At 43.5% G+C, this 24,745-nt stretch overlaps 1 protein-coding gene across 1 annotated transcript in view; it reads right to left on the reverse strand.

Moving 5' to 3' along the window:
- LOC106578803 (zinc finger CCHC domain-containing protein 24) overlaps window positions 1-24,745 on the reverse strand; it is a 47,043-nt gene that overhangs the window by 14,114 nt on the left and 8,184 nt on the right. Inside the window, exon 2 of the mRNA XM_014157967.3 lies at window positions 21,997-22,197. Coding sequence (XP_014013442.2) covers window positions 21,997-22,197 — 201 coding nt within the window. The remainder of the gene's footprint in view (window positions 1-21,996; window positions 22,198-24,745) is intronic.

A 24,745-nucleotide genomic window follows, 5' to 3' on the forward strand; every position in this document is an offset into this window, starting at 1 on the left:
TCGGAGGGCATAGCGGGATTTCTTATAAGCTTCCGGGTTAGAGTCCTGCTCCTTGAAAGCGGCAGCTCTAGCCTTTAGCTCAGTGTGGATGTTGCCTGTAATCCATGGCTTCTGGTTGGGATATGTACATACGGTCACTGTGGGGACGACATCATCAATGCACTTATTGATGAAGCCAATGACTGATGTGGTGTACTCCTCAATGCCATCGTAGGAATCCCAGAACATATTGCAGTCTGTGCTAGCAAAACAGTCCTGTAGCTTAGCATCTGCTTCATCTGACCACTTTTTAATTGATTTAGTCACTGGTGCTTCCTGCTTTAATTTTGCTTTAAGCAGGAATCAGGAGGATATAATTATGGTCAGATTTGCCAAATGGAGGGCGAGGGAGAGCTTTGTATGCATCTCTGTGTGTGGAGTAAAGGTGGTCCAGAGTTTTTTTCCCCTCTGGTTGCACCTTTAACATGCTCATAGAAATTTGGTGAAATGGATTTAAGTTTGCCTGCATTAAAGTCCCTAGGAGCGCCTCCTCTGGATGAGTGTTTTCTTGTTTGCTTATGGAGGAATACAGCTCATTCAATGCTGTCTTAGTGCCAGCCTCTGACTGTGGTGATATGTAAACAGCTACGAAAAATACAGATGAAAACTCTCTAGGTAGATAGTGTGGTCTACAGTTTATCATGAGATACTCTACCTCAGGCGATCAATAGCTCGAGACTTCCTTAGATATCATGCACCAGCTGTTATTTACAAAAATACATAGTCCGCCACCCCTTGTCTTACCAGACACCGCTGTTCTATCCTGCCGGTGCAGCGCATAACCAGCCAGCTGTATGTTGATAGTGTCGTCATTCAGCCACGACTCCGTGAAGCATAAGATATTACAGTTTTGAATGTCCCATTGGTAGTTTAATCTTCCACGTAGGTCATTTATTTTATTGTCCAAAGATTGCACGTTTGCTAGGAGAATGGAAGGAAGTGGGGGTTTATTCAATCGTCTACGAATTCTCAGAAAGCAGCCCGCCCTCCGGCCCCTTTTTCTCCGCCTTCTCTTCACGCAAATCACGGGGATCTGGGCCTGTTCCCGGGGAAGCAGTATATAATATGCGTCGGGCTCGTCAGACTCGTTAAAGGAAAAAAAGGATTCTGCCAGTCTGTCGTGAGTAATCGCTGTCCTGATGTCCAGAAGTTATTTTCGGTCATAAGAGACGGTGGCGGCAACATTATGTACAAAACAAGTATCATCGCGTGACTCCGAGTTTACTTCGCTATTATATCAACATTTCCACCTCCTTTTCTCCAATAGTTAATTTCACAGATACAAAAAGATCACACCATGTCGCACGATCAAATTATCTGTCGCCATTTATAAAATTGTACTGAAACTTCCTGTTTCCAACTTGCTGTTTCCATCACACTATGACTTTACTAGCATAAAAACTGTGGATGGAAGGGTGGTCAGAGAACTTGAAATAAGCCTGCTAACATTTGACATTATATTGTCTTCTAAATATGAGTGATGTATAGCTTATTTGGCATTATGTAATATGTATCAACTTGATGAATCTGGTTTTCTTTAGCAAAGACAGAAGCCTATTTTGGAAACGTTATTTGATAGGCAATGTTGGACATTAAAAGGTGAAACATTTCAAAAATTTTTTCTCTGCTTGGAGATCAATGTGGTGATTGTGATCAGAAAGAATGGAGATCAATGCGGTGATTGTGATCAGAAAGAATGGAGATCAATGCGGTGATTGTAATCAGAAAGAAACCAAAGCATATGTACATATAAATCAAAAGCATATTTTCATGGTAATTGACTGACTGCTTGGTTTGAACGTGTAACAGCTTTAACTTGGGAACCTGCGGCATCATTCATTCTGTTAATAACCTGTTGGGGCTACAGGTTAGCAATGAACCCCGAGTCGGGATTGCTAACAAGGCTGGAAATTCAAAACATCAAAAATCTAATAATTTCAATTTCTCAAACAATCAACTATTTTACACAATTTAAAAGATAAACATCTCCTTAATCTAACCACATTGTTCGATTTTCAAAGAGGCTTTACGGCAAAAGCATAAAGTTAGATTATGTTAGGACAGTACATAGCCACAAAAGTACAAACATCCATTTTCAATTCAAGGTCAGGTGTCACCAAAAGCAGAAACCAGCTAGAATTATGCACTAACCTTTGTCAATCTCCATCAGATGACGCTCCTAGGACATTATGTTATACAATACATGCATTTTTTGTTCCATCAAGTTCATATTTATATCCAAAAACAGCATTTTACAGTAGCATGAAATTCAGATTTTTTTCTTCTCTGAAATGCTTCCGGTGAACATAACAAAATTACTATTCGAAAACATTGGTAAATTATAATATTGTCATTCAAAGAATAATATATTATCATCTCGTAATTGCTACCGAATGGCCAGATCTCAAAATAACTTTACTGGGAAATCACATTTTGCAATAAACGGGGTGCTATGCTAAGAACAATAAGCTATGCTATACAGTTAGCATCATCTAATATCGATAATAACATTGTAAATATCCCCTTACCTTTGATTATCTCCATCAGAAGGCACTGCCAGGAATCCCAGGTCCGGAACAAATGTGGTTTCTTTTGACAAAGTTCATAATTTATGTCCAAATAACACCAAGTAGTTAGCGTTCATTATGCTCCCACAAAACGTGGTGGGGGGGGTTGTAAAATCACGCCGAAAAGCTAAAAAAACCTAGTAAATAATCTATTTACGTTCGTTCAAACATGTCAAACGTTGTTTAGCATTAATCTTTAGGTCCATTTTTAACGTTAAACATCAGTAATATTTTCACACAACCTATCCTATGTCTTGATAAACAATTAATGACAAACTCACGCTTCTCAGATTTATGCGCAGGCGCAAAAAATGAAGTGATGACATGTCAACTTCCTTGCATTCTAATTTGCTCTCTGTTTATCATAGACGCTTCAAACAACTTTATAAAGATCGTTGATATCTAGTGGAAGCCGTAGGTGTTGCGAAATGAATCCTTTCTCACTATGGTATCTATAAAACAATGACACTAAATAGTACAGTCACAAAATTCACATTTTTTTAAATCTATTTTTCACAGGTTTTTGCCTGCAATATGAGTTTTGTTATACTTACAGACACCATTCAAACTGTTTTAGAAAATTCAGAGTGTTTTCTATCCGAATGTGTTAATAATATGCATATCCTAGCTTCTGAGTTGGTGTAGGAGGCAGTTAAAAATGGGCACATATTTTTTTCAAAATTTCTCAATACTGCCCCCGAGCCCCAACAGGTTTTAACAAACTACAATGTCCGCTCTGATGTTTCAAAGCATGAGCACACAAGGAAACAACACACACACAAGATGCAGAAACCTTGATGAATGCAGCAAACTCCCAAGTCCTTCCAAAACCTAAGTGATACTGACAAAAGCGGTCCTTTCTCTGGAGCGGGCATCATCAACTACAGCCGCGGATAGATTTGTTTCTTTAGTAGATGGTCGGAGGTCTGGAATATAATTGCAAATAATTTTTAGACTGCAAATTGATCGCAAGAAGCCCAAACAGATATAATATTTGACAAAAACTATAATTTTAAACCAGTTTTCTTCATTTGGTGCCTAATGTACAGAACCATGGCCCGCTTCCTTATTCCTGCCTGGTGAGAGAGAGGGTCTGGTCCCCTGGAGGTTGGCTCCCTCTCCCTTAGCGAGCCTCCCTCAGCATCTGGGAACCATCATGATAAACAATGGTCTCTCTCTCTCTCTCTCCTCAATAACACACAAATTATTGCATTTTCTTGTCTATATTGAATATATAATTTAAACATTCACAGTATAGTTTGGAAAAAGCATGTGAACCCCTAGGCTAATGACTTCTCCAAAAGCTAATTGGAGTCAGGAGTCAGCTAACCTGGAGTCCAATCAATGAGACGCGATTGGAGATGGTTTGTTAGAGCTGCAGGTAATTCCAAAGGGTTCACACATTTTTTCTTGCCCCTGTATACCTGCTTACATAATATCTTAGGTAACCTGCATCTATGTGTATCTCTCAAAACGTTACACCCCTCTCTGGGTGTACTGTACAGTAGGTGGATATTGTTTTGGTTAGTTATGAAAATTATACTTGATCAAATGTGTTATTTCTATATTTAAAGTATTCTAAAAATCTCATACAACAGCCTCAACAGATTGGCTCTTAGGGATTAAGGGCATTTATATTTTGAGAATCACAATACGCTCCCATCACTTGTGGGTAGTGCCAATGGAATAGCTATAACATATGGCCATCTGCACCCTTGGGACAAATACACACGCCAGTAAACCTGAGACATTATAGGTTTTGTGTTCATGGGAAAACATACAAACAGCATTACCTCGGTAACCAACTGACATCCCACCTGAACCAGATGACAAGTCCACAATGACAAATGTCCTCCTTCTCTCTACCTTTTCAATGCCTCTTGGTACTCTATGGACTGGTTTCCCAGACACAGATTAAGCCTAGTTCTGGACCAAAAATTATTTTTCGATGGAGATTTCCCATTGAGCTGGCTGTTTAGTTCAGGATGAGGCTTAACTGTGTCCTTAAATCTGTGAACTAAAATCTCACATAATTGCATAATTTATGTTACGTGCCTTTATTCACGAGAGATGACTGTCTAACTGGTTCCTGTAGTCCCCAACATACAACACCACCAGGAGATTAAATGTACTATAATATAAAAAAACAACACAGAAACTAAACAGGCGTGCCCTTCATTTTGTCCTGCAGCATGTATACAGATGTTCTTTCTGGGCCGTTAGTGCTGAGGTATGTTGTTAAAGGTTTACTTCATTACAACCATTAGACATTGCTAATGCAAAGAAATACACAACCCGCTATGTTACTGAAACAATCGCACATCAAAATCAGTCTTCAGGTTGAAAATGGATGAATCATCCCCCTTCTCTCTCTCTCAATGGGTGTCTAAAGTCCTGTCTATGTAAAGTTATAAGGCAGTATTTTCCCAAAGGCAAAGCCCCACACACACACACACACACACACCACACACACACACACACACACACACACACACACACACACACACACACACACACACACACACACACACACACACACACACACACACACACACACACACACACACACACACACACACACACACACACACACACACACACACACACACACACACACACACACAAAGCTCCTCATTTCCAGCAGGTTGTGTCCTGTTTGGCATTTCCCCTTACTATCCATGATTTGAGTGCAGTCTGCTGAAAGGAAACCACAAGGCACACACAGTGGGGTTGACTGTTTAACTTAACACTAGATACACTCCCTCTTTTCCTTCACTTTTGCCCCAAATTATTACATGGTGTGTAAAAAAGTAAAAGATTCAACAACAAAAAAACTAAACTTACTGTAAGAACGGGAAGCATAGAAATTGAGCGCATAGAACAGATCTACTGCTTCTTCGATTTACGGTCAATGATAATTACAGATCTATAACTCACATTTCTATGTGAATTTTGGTTGGGTCACCTGAAAAGTAACATATTTTCAGCTTTAAGCTTTCTTCGTTAAGGGTTTAATTCAGGTTTTAATACATATTACAAGTGCATTGCTTTTTAAATCAGAGAAGGATTAGAACAAAGTATGTTTGCTTATGTTGTGATGTTACAGTATGTCCCTTGTTTCCATGGATACTATACTTCCTTCCTAAAACATGTGTACAAGGAAACACACGCATGGATTACTCAAACAGTGCTGTCTTTATGGGCCCTTTATGGACCCAAATAGAGCTGTCTTTATGGATAGTCTATCACATAGAGCTGTCTTTATGGACCCAGGATAGTCTATCATATGGAGCTGTCTTTACGGATAGTCTATCACATAGAGTTGTCTTTATGGATAGTCTATCACATAGAGCTGTCTTTATGGACCTAGGTTAATCTATCAAAGTAAATCAATGATAGCTATATCACACATTGCCTTAGTCCACAAACCAACAGCGGTCAAGTTGTTGGACATGGTCTAGTTGATGACTTGTACAGCTGTGGGCTAGCTTTACATTTCAAAACATGGGAGGGTGAGTGAGATTCAAAGACAGAGTTTATCAAAACGTTATGGTTGAATCAAGCAAAACAAAAAAATGAAACAGCAAAAAATGTTTATTTAAAAAAATGTGAGAGCGAGTGAGATTTAAGACAGGCCAGGGCTTATCAAAACTTTATGGTTGAGGTGGAGAGGAAAAGTAGTTGTCTGCCATTTTTACGATGTAGCAGATGTGAAGTCAGTAACCCTGTTTCCTGGATGAAAAGATCTGTTTTCAAAACCAGACCGTGCTAAATTAATTCTAGCCTGGTCCCAGATCTCTTTGTGCTGTCTTGCCAACTCCTATGGTTGTTGTCTGCGTGGCAATAATTTAGCACGGTCTGGTAGTAGATCAGTAGACAAAGAGATCCTAAACATTTCTCTTTCGGAAATGCTTAGAAACTTTGGCGACTACTAGATATTTTTTAAACCTTCCGCTTTGGGGTGGATGTCTCAATGTGTAGTTCATACAGGCATATTAAATTAGCATAATTCGTGTCTTACCTCAATTAGCCACAAAATTGGCTATAACAGTTTATCCACACACACAGATGTACCTTATCTAAGAAGGAGATTTCACACTCTCTTCCTCTTGTTTCCCTTTCCTGCTCGCCCTACGTCTCTTCTCCTGCGTAGCGGAGAAATTCCAATGCATACAAGTAGTAAGCTCCCACTGAGATGGGATGAAAGAACGAGGTAGTAGGCTCCCACTGAGATGGGATGAAAGAACGAGGTAGTAGGCTCCCACTGAGATGGGATGAAAGAACGAGGTAGTAGGCTCCCACTGAGATGGAATGAGAGAACGAGGTAGTACGCTCCCACTGAGATGGAATGAGAGAACGAGGTAGTAGGCTCCCACTGAGATGGGATGAAAGAACTAGGTAGTAGATCCCACTGAGATGGGATGAAAGAACTAGGTAGTGGATCCCACTGAGATGGGATGAAAGAACGAGGTAGTAGGCTGCCACTGAGATGGGATGAAAGAACGAGGTAGTAGGCTCCCACTGAGATGGGATGAAAGAACGAGGTAGTAGATCCCACTGAGATGGGACTAGAGAACGAGGTAGTAGATCCCACTGAGATGGGACTAGAGAACGACGTAGTAGATCCACTGAGATGGGACTAGAGAACGAAGTAGTAGCTCCCACTGAGATGGGACTAGAGAACGAAGTAGTATTTACCATTGAGATGGGAATAGAGAACGAAGTAGTAGCTCGCAGTGAGATGGGACTAGAGACCGAAGTAGTATTTACCATTGAGATGGGAATAGAGAACGAAGTAGTAGATCCCACTGAGATGGGATGAGAGAACGAAGTAGTAGATCTCACTGAGATGGGATGAGAGAACGAAGTAGTAGATCTCACTGAGATGGGATGAGAGAACGAGGTAGTACATCCCACTGAGATGAAATGAGAGAACGAGGTGGTAGGCTCCCACTGAGATGGGACTAGAGAATGAAGTAGTAGATCCCACTGAGATGGAATGAGAGAACGAAGTAGTAGATCTCACTGAGATGGGATGAGAGAACGAGGTAGTAGATCTCACTGAGATGGGACTAGAGAACGAAGTAGTAGATCCCACTGAGATGGAACTAGAGAACGAAGTAGTAGATCCACTGAGATGGGACTAGAGAACGAAGTAGTAGATCCCACTGAGATGGGACTAGAGAACGAAGTAGTAGATCCACTGAGATGGGACTAGAGAACGAAGTAGTAGATCCACTGAGATGGGACTAGAGAACGAAGTAGTAGATCCCACTGAGATGGAACTAGAGAACGAAGTAGTAGATCCACTGAGATGGGACTAGAGAACGAAGTAGTAGATCCCACTGAGATGGGACTAGAGAACGAAGTAGTAGATCCACTGAGATGGGACTAGAGAACGAAGTAGTAGATCCCACTGAGATGGGACTAGAGAACTGTCGATGAGTTACACATTCCAAGAATCTTTGAACATTCTGCAGTGTACATTCTACAGTATGTATTACAATTTGCAGGAAAATTACTTTGAAACATTAATCAACAGAAATTAGAAATATTTTGCTGTAACTATTTTGACTACACCAACTAAACCAAGACATGTCTAACAAAACATTCTTTCCATCCATATTTGTTATTTTTACTGTTGAGGACAGAACCATTGGTTATCTCAGAGATATCTTCTCCACACACACACACACACACACACACACACACACACACACACACACACACACACACACACACACACACACACACACACACACACACACACACACACACACACACACACACACACACACACACACACACTCCTCTGTCCACAGTTGCCACAGCAAACCTCAACAGAACCCATCACAACCCCACAGGAAGCATCAGTAGTAATAGGATAACCAGAGCAAAACGAAGCCCAAAGTGTTGACCGAGAATCCGCAGTTTCACATTTTAACTGTGAATGTGATTGTTCTGTTGAAAGAAAAGCAGCATTTAAATACCGTAGCAATTAAATAGCTATAATTAAAACATTTTTACAATTGAACCTTTATTTAACTAGGCAAGTGAGTTAAGAACAACTTCTTATTTACAACGACGGCCAAACCCGGACGGCCAAACCCGGACGACGCTGGGCCAATTGTGCGCTGCCCTATGGGACTCCCAATCATGGCCGGATGTGATACAGCCTGGATTTAAACCAGGGACTGTAGTGACGCCTCTTGCACTGAGATGCAGTGCCTTAGACACTATATATATAATATATAATATATAATATATATCCCCCCTTCCACTTGCCTCTCATTTTTGTGGTAATGCTGCAATTAGTTGGCTGTAATTTTGGGTAGAGCCGACGTTTCCATATATTTTTGTTAGCTGCATGTGTGACATAACTCCACCAGTCCTATTTATGATAGAATTTACAAAGATTATACTTTTTATTTTTTTAAATATATATTAGTATATTTGAGTTAAACCATAACATTTGTTGTATTATTTGTTCTGTCTTTTCTGGTGGATTTTCTATGGCTTGTTTTAACAAATAGCGACATTTTGGAGATTATTTCATTTTCAAATAACCGAAAGTGAGAGGTTGTTATCTGAATAAAGAAAAAAGGTAATTCTTGAACTCGGGGTGAGACATTCTTACTAATCTGCTGGATAACCAGTTCGGGTTTTTAAGTGTAACTAGTTTTTGTATGACTGACGCCTTTAGTGAGAGGTCTAATGCTTTAATATTTAATAATTTCTGTCATCTAAATTCATCTTCATTACAGTATATCACAGAGTGACACTGACACCCATACACACACACGCACATCTAACCTGATGCCTAGTCACTTTAACCCTACCTATATGTACAGTCCATTCGGAAAGTATTCAGAACCCTTGACTTTTTCCACATTTTGTTACGTTCCAGCCTTATTCTAAAATTGACTCAATATTTTTTTCCCCTCATTAAGCTACACACAATATCCCATAATGACAAAGCGAAAACAGTTTTTTTTGTTTACAAATGTATTAAAAATTTTAAACAGAAATACCGTATTTACATAAGTATTCAGATCCTTTGTTATGAGACTTGAAATTGAGATCTGGTGCATCCTGTTTCCATTGATCATCCTTGAGATGTTTCTCCAACTTGATTGGAGTCCACCTGTGGTAAATTCAATTGATTGGACATGATTTGGTAAGGTCCCACAGTTGACAATGCATGTCAGAGAAAAAACCAAGCCATGAGGTCGAAGGAATTGTCTGTAGAGCTCTGAGACAGGATTGTGTCGAGGCACAGATCTGGGGAAGGGTACCAAAATATTTCTGCAGCATTGAAGGTCCCAAAGAACACAGTGGCCTCCATCATTCTTAAATCGAAGAAGAATCGGGGGAGAAGGGCCTTGGTCAGGGAGGTGACCAATAACCAGATAGTCACTCTGACAGAGCTCCAGAGTTCCTCTGTGAAAATGGGAGAACCTTGCAGAAGGGCAGCCATCTCTGCAGCACTCCATCAATCAGGCTTTATGGTAGAATGGCCAGACAGAAGCCACTCCTCAGTGAAAGGTACATGACAGCCTGTTTGGAATTTGCCAAAAGGCACCTAAAGACTCACAGACCATGAGAAACAAGATTATCTGGTCTGATGAAACCAAGATTGAACTCTTTGGTCTGAATGCCAAGCACCACGTCTGGAAGAAACCTGGCACCATCCCTACGGTGAAGCATGGTGGTGGCAGCATCATGCTGTGGAGAAGTTTTTCAGCGGCAGGGACCGGGACACTAGTCAGGATCGAGGGAAAGATTAACAGAGAAAAGTACAGAGAGATCCTTGATGAAAACCTGCTCCAGAGCGCTCAGTACCTCAGACTGGGGTGAAGGTTCACCTTCCAACAGGACAACGTCCCTGAGCACACAGCCAAGACAACGTAGGAGTGGCATTGGGACAAGTCTTTGAATGTCCTTGAGTGGACCAGCCAGAGCCTTGACTTGAACCCGATCGAACATCTCTGGAGAGACCTGAAAATAGCTGTGGGGAGTGACGCTCCCCATCCAACCTGACAGAGCTTGAGAGGATCTGTAGAGAAGAATGGGAGAAACTCCCCAAATACAGGTGTGCCAAGACTCAAGGCTGTAATTGCTGCCAAAGGTGTTTCAACAAAGTACTGAGTGAAGGGTCTGAATACTTATGGAAATGCAATATTTCATTTTTTTTTTTAATTAGCAAAAATTGTGTGTTGACTGATAAGGGAAAAAAACGATTGAATCAATTTTAGAATAAGGCTGTAAGGCACTGTACATAGCTACCTCAAATAACTCTTACCCCCCAAACATCGACTCAGTACTGGTACTCCCTGTATATAGTAATGTTATTATCTCGTACCCCTGCACGTCGACTCAGTACTGGTACTCCCTGTATATAGTAATGTTATTATCTCGTACCCCTGCACGTCGACTCAGTACTGGTACTCCGTATATATAGCCATGTCATTACCTCGTACCCCTGCCATCAACTCAGTACTGGTACCCCCTGTATATAGGATGCTGAAGTGAGTGGTCGTGCTGCACCTCGCTCCGCGGGTAATATTACATTTCATTACATTACATTGGAACGATTTGATTAGTGTATTGTTAGCTAGCTACATAGTTGTATCTGCTGTCTTTGTATCAAGGATAAAGGTGTAGCTCTGAGAAACTAACAAGGTTAGCTAGCCAGCTGTATTCGTTCGTTCGCACCGTTTTCCGAAACGGCGTCAACACAATAACACCACAGCCACTGCTAGCTAGCCAACTTGACCAATTAGCAGTACTGTAGAAACTATATACATTACAACGGAACGATTTGACTAGTGTAATGTTAGCTAGCTACATAGTTGTCTTTGTATCAAGATAAAGGCGTAGTACAGAGTAACTATCGAGGTTAGCTAGCCAGCTACATTTTCTAACATAGTCTACAACGCGCCCACTGCTAGCTAGCTAACCCTACCAGCTAGCTGTATCATTTTTAGTCAATAAGATTTTTGCAACGTAAGCTTAACTTTCTGAACATTCGAGATGTGTAGGCCACTTGTGTAGCTAGCAGGACTGACTTTGTGTTAGCTAGCCAACGTTTAATTACTTCTGCGTTATGAACTAGACACGAATGATCCATTGGTAGCTTGTTGATACCAAGTATTGGTGCTAACCGTGTGTTTATAGGATGCTAGCATGCTAGTTAGCTACGGCGTCATAGGACACGGTGCACTAGTTTTCACGGAAGAATACTGTACCAAGTTATCTAGCGGAATAAACTAAGTTTGAGCCTATTCCTGGAAACATTGAACCACTGTAGTTTACATCAATTTTAATTTCTAGTGGTAGCTAGAAAAGTTATATTTTAGCGTTTTAGTGTTTCAGAGAATTGTTAGTGAGGGAGGCCCTGCTCTCTCGCTTCCCCAGTTGTTTAGTTAATTTTCATGCCAAATCTCCTTTGAATTAGTGTAGCCTCTCCTGTAGCCTATCAACTATGTGCCGGTCTATCCCTGTTCTCTCCTCTCTGCACAGGCCATACAAACGCTTCACATCGTGTGGCCGCTGCCTCTCGAACCTGGTGGTCCCAGCGCGCACGACCCACGTGGAGTTCCAGGCAGAGCTACCCTCCAGTCCCTCGACTTCTTGGCGCTGACGGAAACATGGATTACCACAGAAAACACTGCTGCTACTCCTACTGCTCTCTCCTCGTCTGACCACGTGTTCTCGCACACCCCGAGAGCATCTGGTCAGCGGGTTGGTGGCACTGGAATCCTCATCTCTCCCAAGTGGACATTCTCTCTTTCTCCCCTGACCCATCTGTCTATCTCCTCATTTGAATTCCATGCTGTCACAATCACTAGCCCATTCAAGCTTAACATCCTTACCATTTATCGCCCTCCAGGTTCCCTTGGCGAGTTCATCAATGAGCTTGACGCCTTGATAAGTTCCTTTCCTGAGGATGGCTCACCCCTCACAGTTCTGGGTGACTTTAACCTCCCTACGTCTACCTTTGACTAATTTCTCTCTGCCTCCTTCTTTCCACTCCTCTCCTCTTTTGACCTCACCCTCTCACCATCCCCCCCCCTACTCACAACGCAGGCAATACGCTTGACCTCATCTTCACTAGATGCTGCTCTTCTACCAACCTCACTGCAACTCCTCTCCAAGTCTCCGATCACTACCTTGTATCCTTTTCCCTCTCGCTCTCCTCCAACACTACTCACTCTGCCCCTACTCAGATGGTATTGCGCCGTCGCAACCTTCGCTCTCTCTCTCATGCTACTCTCTCCTCTTCCATCCTATCATCTCTTCCCTCTGCTCAATCCTTCTCCAACCAATCTCCTGATTCTGCCTCCTCAACCCTCCTCTCCTCCCTTTCTGCATCCTTTGACTCTCTATGTCCCCCATCCTCCTGACCGGCTCGGTCTTCCCCTCCTGCTCCGTGGCTTGATGACTCATTGCGAGCTCACAGAACAGGGCTCCGGGCAGCCGAGCGGAAATGGAGGAAAACTAGCCTCCCTGCGGACCTGGCATCTTTTCACTCCCTCCTCTCTACATTTTCCTCCTCTGTTTCTGCTGCTAAAGCCACTTTCTACCACTCTAACTTCCAAGCATCTGCCTCTAACCCTAGGAAGCTCTTTGCCACCTACTCCTCCCTCCTGAATCTCCCCCCCCCGCCTCCCTCTCTGCGGATGACTTCGTCAACCATTTTGAAAAGAAGGTCGACGACATCCGATCCTCTTTTGTTAAGTCAAATGACACCGCTGGTCCTGCTCACATTGCCCTACCCTATGCTTTGACCTCTTTCTCCGCTCTCTCTCCAGATGAAATCTTGCGTCTTGTGACGGCCGGCCGCCCAACAACCAGCCCGCTTGACCCTATCCCCTCCTCTCTTCTCCAGACCATTTCCGGAGACCTTCTCCCTTACCTCACCTCGCTCATCAACTCATCCTTGACCGCTGGCTACGTCCCTTCCGTCTTCAAGAGAGCGAGAGTTGCACCCCTTCTCAAAAAACCTACACTCGATCCCTCCGATGTCAACAACTACAGACCAGTATCCCTTCTTTCTTTTCTCTCCAAAACTCTTGAACGTGCCGTCCTTGGCCAACTCTCCTGCTATCTCTCTCAGAATGACCTTCTCGATCCAAATCAGTCAGGTTTCAAGGCTGGTCATTCAACTGAGACTGCTCTTCTCTGTGACACGGAGGCTCTCCGCACTGCTAAAGCTAACTCTCTCTCCTCTGCTCTCATCCTTCTAGACCTATCTGCTGCCTTTGATACTGTGAACCATCAGATCCTCCTCTCCACCCTCTCCGAGTTGGGTATCTCCGGCACGGCTCACTCTTGGATTGCGTCCTACCTGACAGGTCGCTCCTACCAGGTGGCGTGGCGAGAATCCGTCTCCGCACCATGTGCTCTCACCACTGGTGTCCCCCAGGGCTCAGTTCTAGGCCCTCTCCTATTCTCGCTATACACCAAGTCACTTGGCTCTGTCATATCCTCACATGGTCTCTCCTATCATTGCTACGCAGACGACACAGAATTAATCTTCTCCTTTCCCCCTTCTGATAACCAGGTGGCGAATCGCATCTCTGCATGTCTGGCAGACATATTAGTGTGGATGACGGATCACCACCTTAAGCTGAACCTCGGCAAGACTGAGCTGCTCTTCCTCCCGGGGAAGGACTGTCCTTTCCATGATCTCGCCATCACGGTGGTCAACTCCATTGTGTCCTCCTCCCAGAGTGTTAAGAGCCTCGGCGTGACCCTGGACAACACCCTGTCGTTCTCCGCTAACATCAAGGCGGTGACCCGATCCTGTAGGTTCATGCTATACAACATTCGCAGAGTACGACCCTGCCTTACACAGGAAGCGGCGCAGGTCCTAATCCAGGCACTTGTCATCTCCCGTCTGGATTACTGCAACTCCCTGTTGGCGGGGCTCCCTGCCTGTGCCGCTAAACCCCTACAACTCATCCAGAACGCCGCAGCCCGTCTGGTGTTCAACCTTCCCAAGTTCTCTCACGTCACCCTGCTCCTCCGCACACTCCACTGGCTTCCAGTTGAAGCTCGCATCTGCTACAAGACCATGGTGCTTGCCTACGGAGCTCTGAGGGGAACGGCACCTCCGTACCTTCAGGCTCTGATCAGGCCCTACACCCAAACAAGGGCACTGCGTTCATCCACCTCTGGCCTGCTGGCCCCCCTACCTCTGCGGAAGCACAGTTCCCGCTCAACCCAGTCAAAGCTGTTCGCTGCTCTGGCACCCCAATGGTGGAACAAGCTCCCTCACGACGCCAGGACAGCGGAGTCAATCACCACCTTCCGTAGACACCTGAAACCCCAGCTCTTTAAGGAATACCTGGGATAGGATATAGTAATCCTTCTAACCCCCCCCCCCCCCCCCCACAAAAAAAGATATAGATGTACTACTGTAAAATGGTTGTTCCACTGGATATCATAAGGTGAATGCACCAATTTGTAAGTCGCTCTGGATAAGAGCGTCTGCTAAATGACGTAAATGTAAAATGTAAATATAGCCACGTTATTACCTGGTACTCCCTGTATATAGCCATGTTATTACCTGGTACTCCCTGTATATAGCCATGTTATTACCTGGTACCCCCTGTATATAGCCATGTTATTACCTGGTACTCCCTGTATATAGCCATGTTATTACCTGGTACTCCCTGTATATAGCCATGTTATTACCTGGTACTCCCTGTATATAGCCATGTTATTACCTGGTACTCCCTGTATATAGCCATGTTATTACCTGGTACTCCCTGTATATAGCCATGTTATTACCTGGTGCTCCCTGTATATAACCATGTTATTCTAACTTGTTATTGTTATTCATTATTCACAGTGTATTTATTCCTCGTGCCACTGTTTATATTATTTCATCTTTAACTCTGCGTTGTTGGAAAAGGACCTGTCAGTAAGAATTTCACTGTTAGTCTCTAAACCTGTTGTTTACAAACCATGTGACAAATACATTTTGATTTGCCTGTGACACACAGTGATGACTTAATGACTCTAGGCCAGCAGACCTGGGTTCAAATAGTATTTGAAATCATTTCAAGAACTTTATCTGGGCTTGATTGAGTTTTCCTGGCCCAACGAAACCAACAGAACAGTTGAGAGAACCCTGACCATTCGTCAGTCTTGAACAAACACTAGTATTTGAATCCAGATCTGTTAAGTAGCAACCCTCTGAATGAACAATACCAGCCGTGACTCTCTGACCTCTCTGTCCGCGACGCCTTTAGAGAAACAATAGAGTCCTTATGTAGCCTCAGCCCAGTCCCATTCCCAGTCCCAGGCCCAGGACCAGTCCCAGTCCCACCGCTGGACCAGTTACTGTCTCTTATTTAATCACTTTACTGTAACACAGGTCACAGAGCTGTGAGTATGTCCACATCACACAGTTCACAGGCTTCATTGGTTTGTCCTTGGTGGTGTGGAGTGGAGGGTAGTGGGGGTGGGAGGGGAGTAGTAGTGTGTGTGTGTGTGTGTAGAGGGGGTGGGGGGTAGTAGTAGTGTGTGTGTGTGTGTGGAGGGGGTGGGGGGTAGTAGTGTGTGTGTGTGTGTGTGTGTGTGTGTGTGTGTGTGTGTGTGTGTGTGTGTGTGTGTGTGTGTGTGTGTTTTTTGTGTGTGTAGAGGGGGTGGGGGTAGTAGTGTGTGTAGATGGGGTGGGGGGGTAGTAGTGTGTGTGTGTGTGTGTAGATGGGGTGGGGGGTAGTAGTGTGTGTGTGTGTGTGTGTGTGTGTGTGTGTGTGTGTGTGTGTGTGTGTGTGTGTGTGTGTGTGTGTGTGTGTGTGTGTGTGTAGAGGGGGTGGGGGGGTAGTAGTGTGTGTGTGTGTGTAGAGGAGGTGGGGGGGTAGTAGTGTGTGTGTGCGTGTAGAGGGGGTGGGGGGTAGTGTGTGTGTGTAGAGGGGGTGGGGGGGTAGTAGTGTGTGTGTGTGTGTAGAGGAGGTGGGGGGGTAGTAGTGTGTGTGTGTGTGTGTGTGTGTGTGTGTGTGTGTGTAGAGGGGGTGGGGTAGTAGTGTGTGTGTGTGTGTGTGTGTGTGTGTGTGTGTAGAGGGGGTGGGGGGGTAGTAGTGTGTGTGTGTGTGTGTGTGTGTGTGTGTGTAGAGGGGGTGGGGGGGTAGTAGTGTGTGTGTGTGTGTGTGTAGAGGGGGTGGGGGGGTAGTAGTGTGTGTGTGTGTGTGTGTGTGTGTGTGTGTGTGTGTGTGTGTGTGTGTGTGTGTGTGTGTGTGTGTGTGTGTGTAGAGGAGGTGGGGGGGTAGTAGTGTGTGTGTGTGTGTGTGTGTGTGTGTGTGTGTGTGTAGAGGAGGTGGGGGGGTAGTAGTGTGTGTGTGTGTGTGTGTGTGTGTGTGTAGAGGAGGTGGGGGTGTAGTAGTGTGTGTGTGTGCGTGTAGAGGGGGTGGGGGGTAGGTAGTGTGTGTGTGTAGAGGGGGTGGGGGGGTTAGTAGTGTGTGTGTGTGTGTAGAGGGGGTGGGGGGGTTAGTAGTGTGTGTGTGTAAAGGGGGTGGGGGGGTAGTAGTGTGTGTGTGTGTGTGTGTGTGTGTGTGTGTAGAGGGGGTGGGGGGGTAGTAGTGTGTGTGTGTGTGTGTGTAGAGGGGGTGGGGGGGTAGTAGTGTGTGTGTGTGTGTGTGTGTGTGTGTGTGTGTGTGTGTGTGTGTGTGTGTGTGTGTGTGTGTGTGTGTGTGTGTGTGTAGAGGAGGTGGGGGGGTAGTAGTGTGTGTGTGTGTGTGTGTGTGTGTGTGTGTGTAGAGGAGGTGGGGGGGTAGTAGTGTGTGTGTGTGTGTGTGTGTGTGTGTGTAGAGGAGGTGGGGGTGTAGTAGTGTGTGTGTGTGCGTGTAGAGGGGGTGGGGGGTAGGTAGTGTGTGTGTGTAGAGGGGGTGGGGGGGTTAGTAGTGTGTGTGTGTGTGTAGAGGGGGTGGGGGGGTTAGTAGTGTGTGTGTGTAAAGGGGGTGGGGGTTAGTTGTGTGTGTGTGTGTGTGCGTGCGTGCGTGCGTGCGTGCGTGCGTGGTTGATGTGGTGTTGACACGTTTCTTACAACATGTGGACTGATCCAGGATACTATATATTTTTATCAGCAATGAGTTGGAAGCACTGGAAAAGGCAAGGACGTGTACAGATCAAACAAGCATTTCATGAATTGACTGTACAGCCTTGTTGGATATTTCTATATCACTGTCAACTGAAGTGGCATTGAGTGATTTCCATGGAGGATAGTAGACATGGAGTCAGCAAAACAATACTGTCCCTAAACCCATAGTCTCCATCTGTATACACTACCAATACACAATACAGTCCCAATTGTCACAGGCCGGCTCATAGCCTGTGGCAAAAATGAGGGGACATCAACAATAGGTATAGGCCAATCAAAAAGGTTCTTTATTGTAAACAAAAACTATTAACTTTAAACAAAGAAAAAGGAATGAGGTGTGGAAATGTCATAATGTAGGGTGGATGTAAGGTGCATGGATGCATGAATCTGTGTGTGTGAACATGACTGAGTGGAAACTACGTAAAACTACAAAGGAACAAACAAAACAGGATCATACCTGGAGGAGCAGAGAGAGAGAGAGGTTAGTGAAGCAGTTTAAAATACCCTGAGCCCAGGTGGCTCCAATCACGCCAGCTCCAATCACTAACGACCCTCCTCTGCCTGCAGGAGGAACCGCCCCTGCACTGCAGAGGAGGAGCCGTGACACAATACCTATAGTCTCCATCTGTATACACTACCAATACACATTACAGTCCCAATACCTATAGTATCCATCTGTATACACTACTGTCATGACGTTGCCCTCTTTGAGTACAGGGAGGACAGTTGACCCCCTCCCCCTTGCACCATCCCCCAACCTACCTCCCCCCACCCAGGCCCTGTGTGAAGGGGTTGTAAAATTCTAGAGGAGAATCTCTTGCCACATGGCCCAGTTGAGACACAGAGGGGTTTCATAGAGAGACACGGGAAATTCTTCCAACTCACAGAATTGGGGAACCGAACGACATGTATGTTCTGGAGAAGGTATAAAAGATTGGTGAAGAATCCAGCTACGAACTGGTCCGCTTGGTACAATTTTGTGATACTCAGAAGAGACAATATAGCCATATTACCATAAAACTGTTTATATAATAGCCTCAGCTATGGGACTTGCATCCAAATGGTGGTATAAAATGTATTAATAAGGATAAAGCTATTTGAAATACATTGAGATGCTATGTACTGATGTTAATGTGATAGAATTGTATTTTTGTACCAAGCTTAACTCAGTCATCGGCACGCACCCAGGGACACAGACAGGACCAGGCGTCATGTGACAAGCCTGTTCTATGTTCACTATAAAACCCCACTCTGATTTACTTTCTTTAGACCAGGCCTCCACTCCATTGCGAGTTGGCCAATAGGTTTGACCATCCAATTCCTCTACTGAAAGTTAACTATACCACATGGTTAAACTTTTAGACTATCGAGACCGACAGAATAAGAACAAGTCTTTGATATTAATTATTAGTCTGCAGCTAAGTAAATTATATCATTGAACGCGAAGACCAATGAAACATCCATTCTATGACGACATTAATGAATGTCGCTTTGAAAGACCCATTCTAACCGAGAGAGAGAGAGAGAGAGAGAGAGAGAGAGAGAGAGAGAGAGAGAGAGAAAACTCTCCAACAGAACAACTCTCCAACAAGGATCCCGACGACACACTGAGCGTAAATATATATTGATTGCAATTGTTCCCGAATGAGTGAGCGTTCAGGTGCAAAGGGTTAGCATATCAATTGTTAATATTAATGAACTCTGTGTGCCTCCTCAGCTGACCTTTTATGACCCTTTGTTTAACAAGACACCAGCCATGCCTGTTTAGCCCACTATGGCACATTAATCTACCAATTCTTTGTGACGATAATTACTGTTTGTATGCTTTCTGTGAATTACTTAGTTTAGTAAATAAATGATTTTAAGACAATTGATGTATGGATGATTTTAGTAAAGGCTGGATTCGTGCAGATACAACAATTTACGACGTTTGGAATGAGACTGGACTAGAGGTAAAATACACCATTTAAACCAAAAGATAATCGGCCTATACTATAATATAATATATAATGTTATAATATAGGAAAGTTATATTAGGAAAATTATAACTTTGTAATCTGAATATTTTCCTTGGTGTCCCGATCTCCTAGTTAATTATAGTTAAACGATTAATCAGTTTAATCGCGTGATAATAATTACAGGGAGTTATTTTGATAAACATGTCTTCAGTTTAATGGTGACCCAAAGACACGACACTACCAATACACATTACAGTCCCAATACCTATAGTCTCCATCTGTATACACTACCAATACACATTACAGTCCCAATACCTATAGTCTCCATCTGTATACACTACCAATACACATTACAGTCCCAATACCTATAGTATCCATCTGTATACACTACCAATACACATTACAGTCCCAATACCTATAGTCTCCATCTGTATACACTACCAATACACATTACAGTCCCAATACCTATAGTATCCATCTGTATACACTACCAATACAAAATACAGTCCCAATACCTGTAGAGGGAACTAGGACACTAGTGTAGAGGGAACTAGGACACTAGTGTAGAGGGAACTAGGACACTAGTGTAGAGGGAACTAGGACACTAATGTAGAGGGAACTAGGACACTAGTGTAGAGGGAACTAGGACACTAATGTAGAGGGAACTAGGACACTAGTGTAGAGGGAACTAGGACACTACTGTAGAGGGAACTAGGAAACTACTGTAGAGAGAACTAGGACACTACTGTAGAGAGAACTAGGACACTACTGTAGAGGGAACTAGGTCACTAGGGTACTACTGCATAGGGTTCTGGGCAGGGGGAAAACAGGTGGGTCTGGGCAGGGGGAAAACAGGTGGGTCTGGGCAGGGGGAAAACAGGTGGGTCTGGGCAGGGTGAGAACAGGTGGGTCTGGGCAGGGTGAGAACAGGTGGGTCTGGGCAGGGTGAGAACAGGTGGGTCTGGGCAGGGTGAGAACAGGTGGGTCTGGGCAGGGTGAGAACAGGTGGGTCTGGGCAGGGTGATGTTGAATCAGACTTCAATAGCAATATTTGATACAGTGAAAGTGTACATAGAAAGTGTCACTGTGAAAGTAAAGAGAAAGAGCTGTTCCTTGAAATAGTAAAGTAGTGGTCGTGTAGTCAATCAATCAATCAATCAGTCAGTCAATCAATCAATCAATCAATCAATCAATCAATCAAATGTATTTATAAAGACCTGCTTACATCAGCTGATGTCACATAGTGCTGTACTGAAACCCAGCCTAAAACCCCAAACAGCAAGCAACGCAGGTGTAGAAGCATGTGATGGTTTAGTGTAGTGATGGTTTAGTGGAATGGAATAGAAGTCCCAAAACGTTACAACCCCGGCTTCGCCACAGGTGTGAGTTTTAAATCTTATCAGAAACATCATATCGTCGTGTGTGTTTTGATCCATTATAGTATTGAGTCTTTGAACATCAGGGAAATACTTGTTATTTATGAAACAGCTAACAATCTTTCCTCAACATTACTACAACCACTAATGATCTTTCCTCAACATTACTACAACCACTAACGATCTTTCCTCAACATTACTACAACCACTAACGATCTTTCCTCTACATTACTACAACCACTAACAATCTTTCCTCAACATTACTACAACCACTAACGATCTTTCTTCAACACTTCAACATTACTATAACCACTAACGATCTTTCCTCAACATTACTACAACCACTAACGATCTTTCTTCAACATTACTACAACCACTAACAATCTTTCTTCAACACTTCAACATTACTACAACCACTAATGATCTTTCCTCTACATTTCTACAACCACTAACGATCTTTCCTCAACATTACTACAACCACTAACGATCTTTCCTCAACATTACTACAACCACTAACGATCTTTCCTCAACATTACTACAACCACTAACGATCTTTCCTCAACATTACTACAACCACTAACGATCTTTCCTCAACATTACTACAACCACTAACGATCTTTCCTCAACACTTCAACATTACTTCGATAGTGATACATATGCCAAAATAAAAAAGGCATCTGTTTTGCAAGGTGGCTGCTATGTGCTGTATAGGCCTTCATCGGACTGTAGCTTTGCCAAAAGGAGAGGGGAAGTTGCTTGGTTTCAGAAGGCGCCAGGCCCAACTCACCAGGGGTCAGTCTTTGATGGTGTGTGTGTGTGTGTGTGTGTGTGTGTGTGTGTGTGTGTGTGTGTGGTGTGTGTGTGTGTGTGTGTGTGTGTGTGTGTGTGTGTGTGTGTGTGTGTGTGTGTGTGTGTGTGTGTGCGTGTAGGGGCAATGCTCTGCTCACCTGCGGGCAGTCTTTGATGTAGTGTCCTTTGTTGAAGCAGAGATGGCACAGGTAGCTGGGCGGAGGTCTCTTGCTGGGTTTGCGTGACTCAGAGGAGAGGGAAAGGTCAGAGAAGTGGTCCGTCAGAGAATTCAAGCCGTCTACGATGTTGCTGAGCGAGCCGTAGGGAGAGGACCTTCTATACAAATTGTTGTTTAAGGCCTGCGGACAGAAAACAATGAGGACTCTATTCAATCTGTAGCACTGAACATTCACTATATAGCGCAATGGAAAATGAAAGGCAACATCGCCACGGTCAAGAAGACTGCATTCCCGGGTAAAGCAGCATGTGCCGGCTCAATCGGAAATTACCTTTACATTTTAACACGCATCTTCCATGATACTTCGGCGATACCGATTGAATAGAGCCCTGAGTGAAATATGGGCTTGAAATTTAGTTGATAACAATTTTCTCAATTTGGCATTAAAGTAATGGGCATTAAAGAATTTTGGCATTAAAGAATTGAATCTTGCTGAAAATGTCAATTATAGACGAGCCTGTATCTAACACTGCATTGAGTGAATAACACATGGTTTAGAGCATGTTAAAAAGGTACAATCTGGGATATTAGGCCTAAACACGATTGTGCCAATTAGCTGACAGAGTGCAGATAGATAAATGGCAGGGCTCCTACAGTTGTCTGTCTGTCTGTCTGTCTGTCTGTCTGTCTGTCTGTCTGTCTGTCTGTCTGTCTGTCTGTCTGTCTGTCTGTCTGTCTGTCTGTCTGTCTGTCTGTCTGTCTGTCTGTCTGTCTGTCTGTCTGTCTGTCTGTCTGTCTGTCTGTCTGTCTGTCTGTCTGTCTGTGCCATTACAGTACTGCCTATCTATCTGTCTGTGCCACAATACCAGAACTTGATAGATTTTCCTGTCTGCTAGTCTCCTCACTCTGCACAACAGAAGTGGACATTATTTTATCTTTCCAGATGTGTTGTCATTCCCTCTATGAGCAGAAAGAATTCCATTTCCTGAGAGGAACAGAATGCCTTTGTCAAGGATCATTTTCTGATTCCCTCTTTTGAGTTGGCACAATCAGTACCATTGTATCTATGATCCGGATATGAACCCTGACTATAGCACCAGTGTGTGAAGAAGCAACAAGCAACAAGCTGTTGTGCTGTTTTATTCAGTAAAAGTCCTTACGTACTATGTGTTGTGGAATGGAACTGGATCAGGACGCAAGTGAGGCAATTTCCAGCGCATTGGGCGATGTCATAAAGCCACAAATTCGCTACGTAAAACACAACCGTGTTACGTTGTCTATATGAGTAATCAACTCCCTGTACCACATGGCAGTGTGTACGACTGTTAATCATTCACTTTGAAAGATTAACCAGCCACCTCTACATCAGTAATGATGTCGATGACTGAGAGGCATTAAACACAGAAATATACTTATATAGATTATGGGTTATACACTAACCATAGGTCATACTGTACACTAACCATGGGTCATACTGTACACTAACCATGGGTCATACTGTACACTAACCATGGGTCATACTGTACACTAACCATGGGTCATACACTAACCATGGGTCATACACTAACCATGGGTCATACTGTACACTAAAATGGGTTATACAGTAACCATGGGTCATATTGTACACTAACCCAGGGTCATACACTAACCCAGGGTCATCATAGCAGCTACAACTTCAAACAGCATATAGAATCATTCCAAGTATTTAATGAATGCTCTCGTGGATATCGTCATAATGCCACTGTCTCCACCATGACAGCTACTAGAACACATTCAAGCATTTATGAATGGGCAATTACACGGTGACAGGGTGACGCTGAGGCTCACTTTTACACTTTAAAAAACATTGATTGCAAGGTTAAACACACCTTACACATACAGTATATGTAGAAGTCTACTTTTAACAATTGCCACAGAACATTTTACTAAAACACATTTACTTGAGGAACAGATATAAAGTCTGGTAACAGAGTGGTAACGGAACAGTAACAAATGTTACGTTACCACATTTACCAAAAAAAAAAAAAAACTCTTAAATATCTACTCTGAATTAATATTCAAAAATGTCTGCAGAAAAAGTGGGGAGTTAGTAAACTACAGTAGGTGAAGCGGATCAACACCCGGTAATAGAATGATAGTAACAGAATGGCATCATGGGTACTTGATCTGTGCATAATTATGAATGGCATTCTCTTCACGGTGATGCATCCTGGATATGTACACAAAGGTAGATATATGCATTATGGGTATTATTCTAGTGAGCTCTGCCAGTGTCCGCCCCCAAAACAAGACCACATTTGGTTGGTCCAGACTGGACCAAATTTGTACAAATCACAGACATCTGTGTTTCATAAGTTTGTACATCACAGTACAGCACAGTAGAGATCATTAGAGTACAGTATAGTAGAGTACAGTACAGCTCAGCATAGTAGAGTAAAGTATATTACGTTATGCTGTACTATACTCATGTGTGCTCTACTCTACTGAACTACACTATACCGAACTACACCATACCGAACTACACTATACCGAACTACACTATACCGAACTGAACTCTACTGTCCATGAACTCTACTGTCCATGAACTCTACTGTCCATGAACTCTACTGTCCATGAACTCTACTGTCCTGAACTACACTCTACTGTACCGAATTCTACTGAACTGATCTTTACCGTACTGTACTGAACTATACTATACTGTACTCTACTGAACTGAACTCTACTGAATT

The sequence above is a fragment of the Salmo salar genome, chromosome 19 (genome assembly GCF_965601325.2).
Source record: "Salmo salar chromosome 19, fSalSal1, whole genome shotgun sequence".
Lineage (NCBI taxonomy): Eukaryota > Metazoa > Chordata > Actinopteri > Salmoniformes > Salmonidae > Salmo > Salmo salar.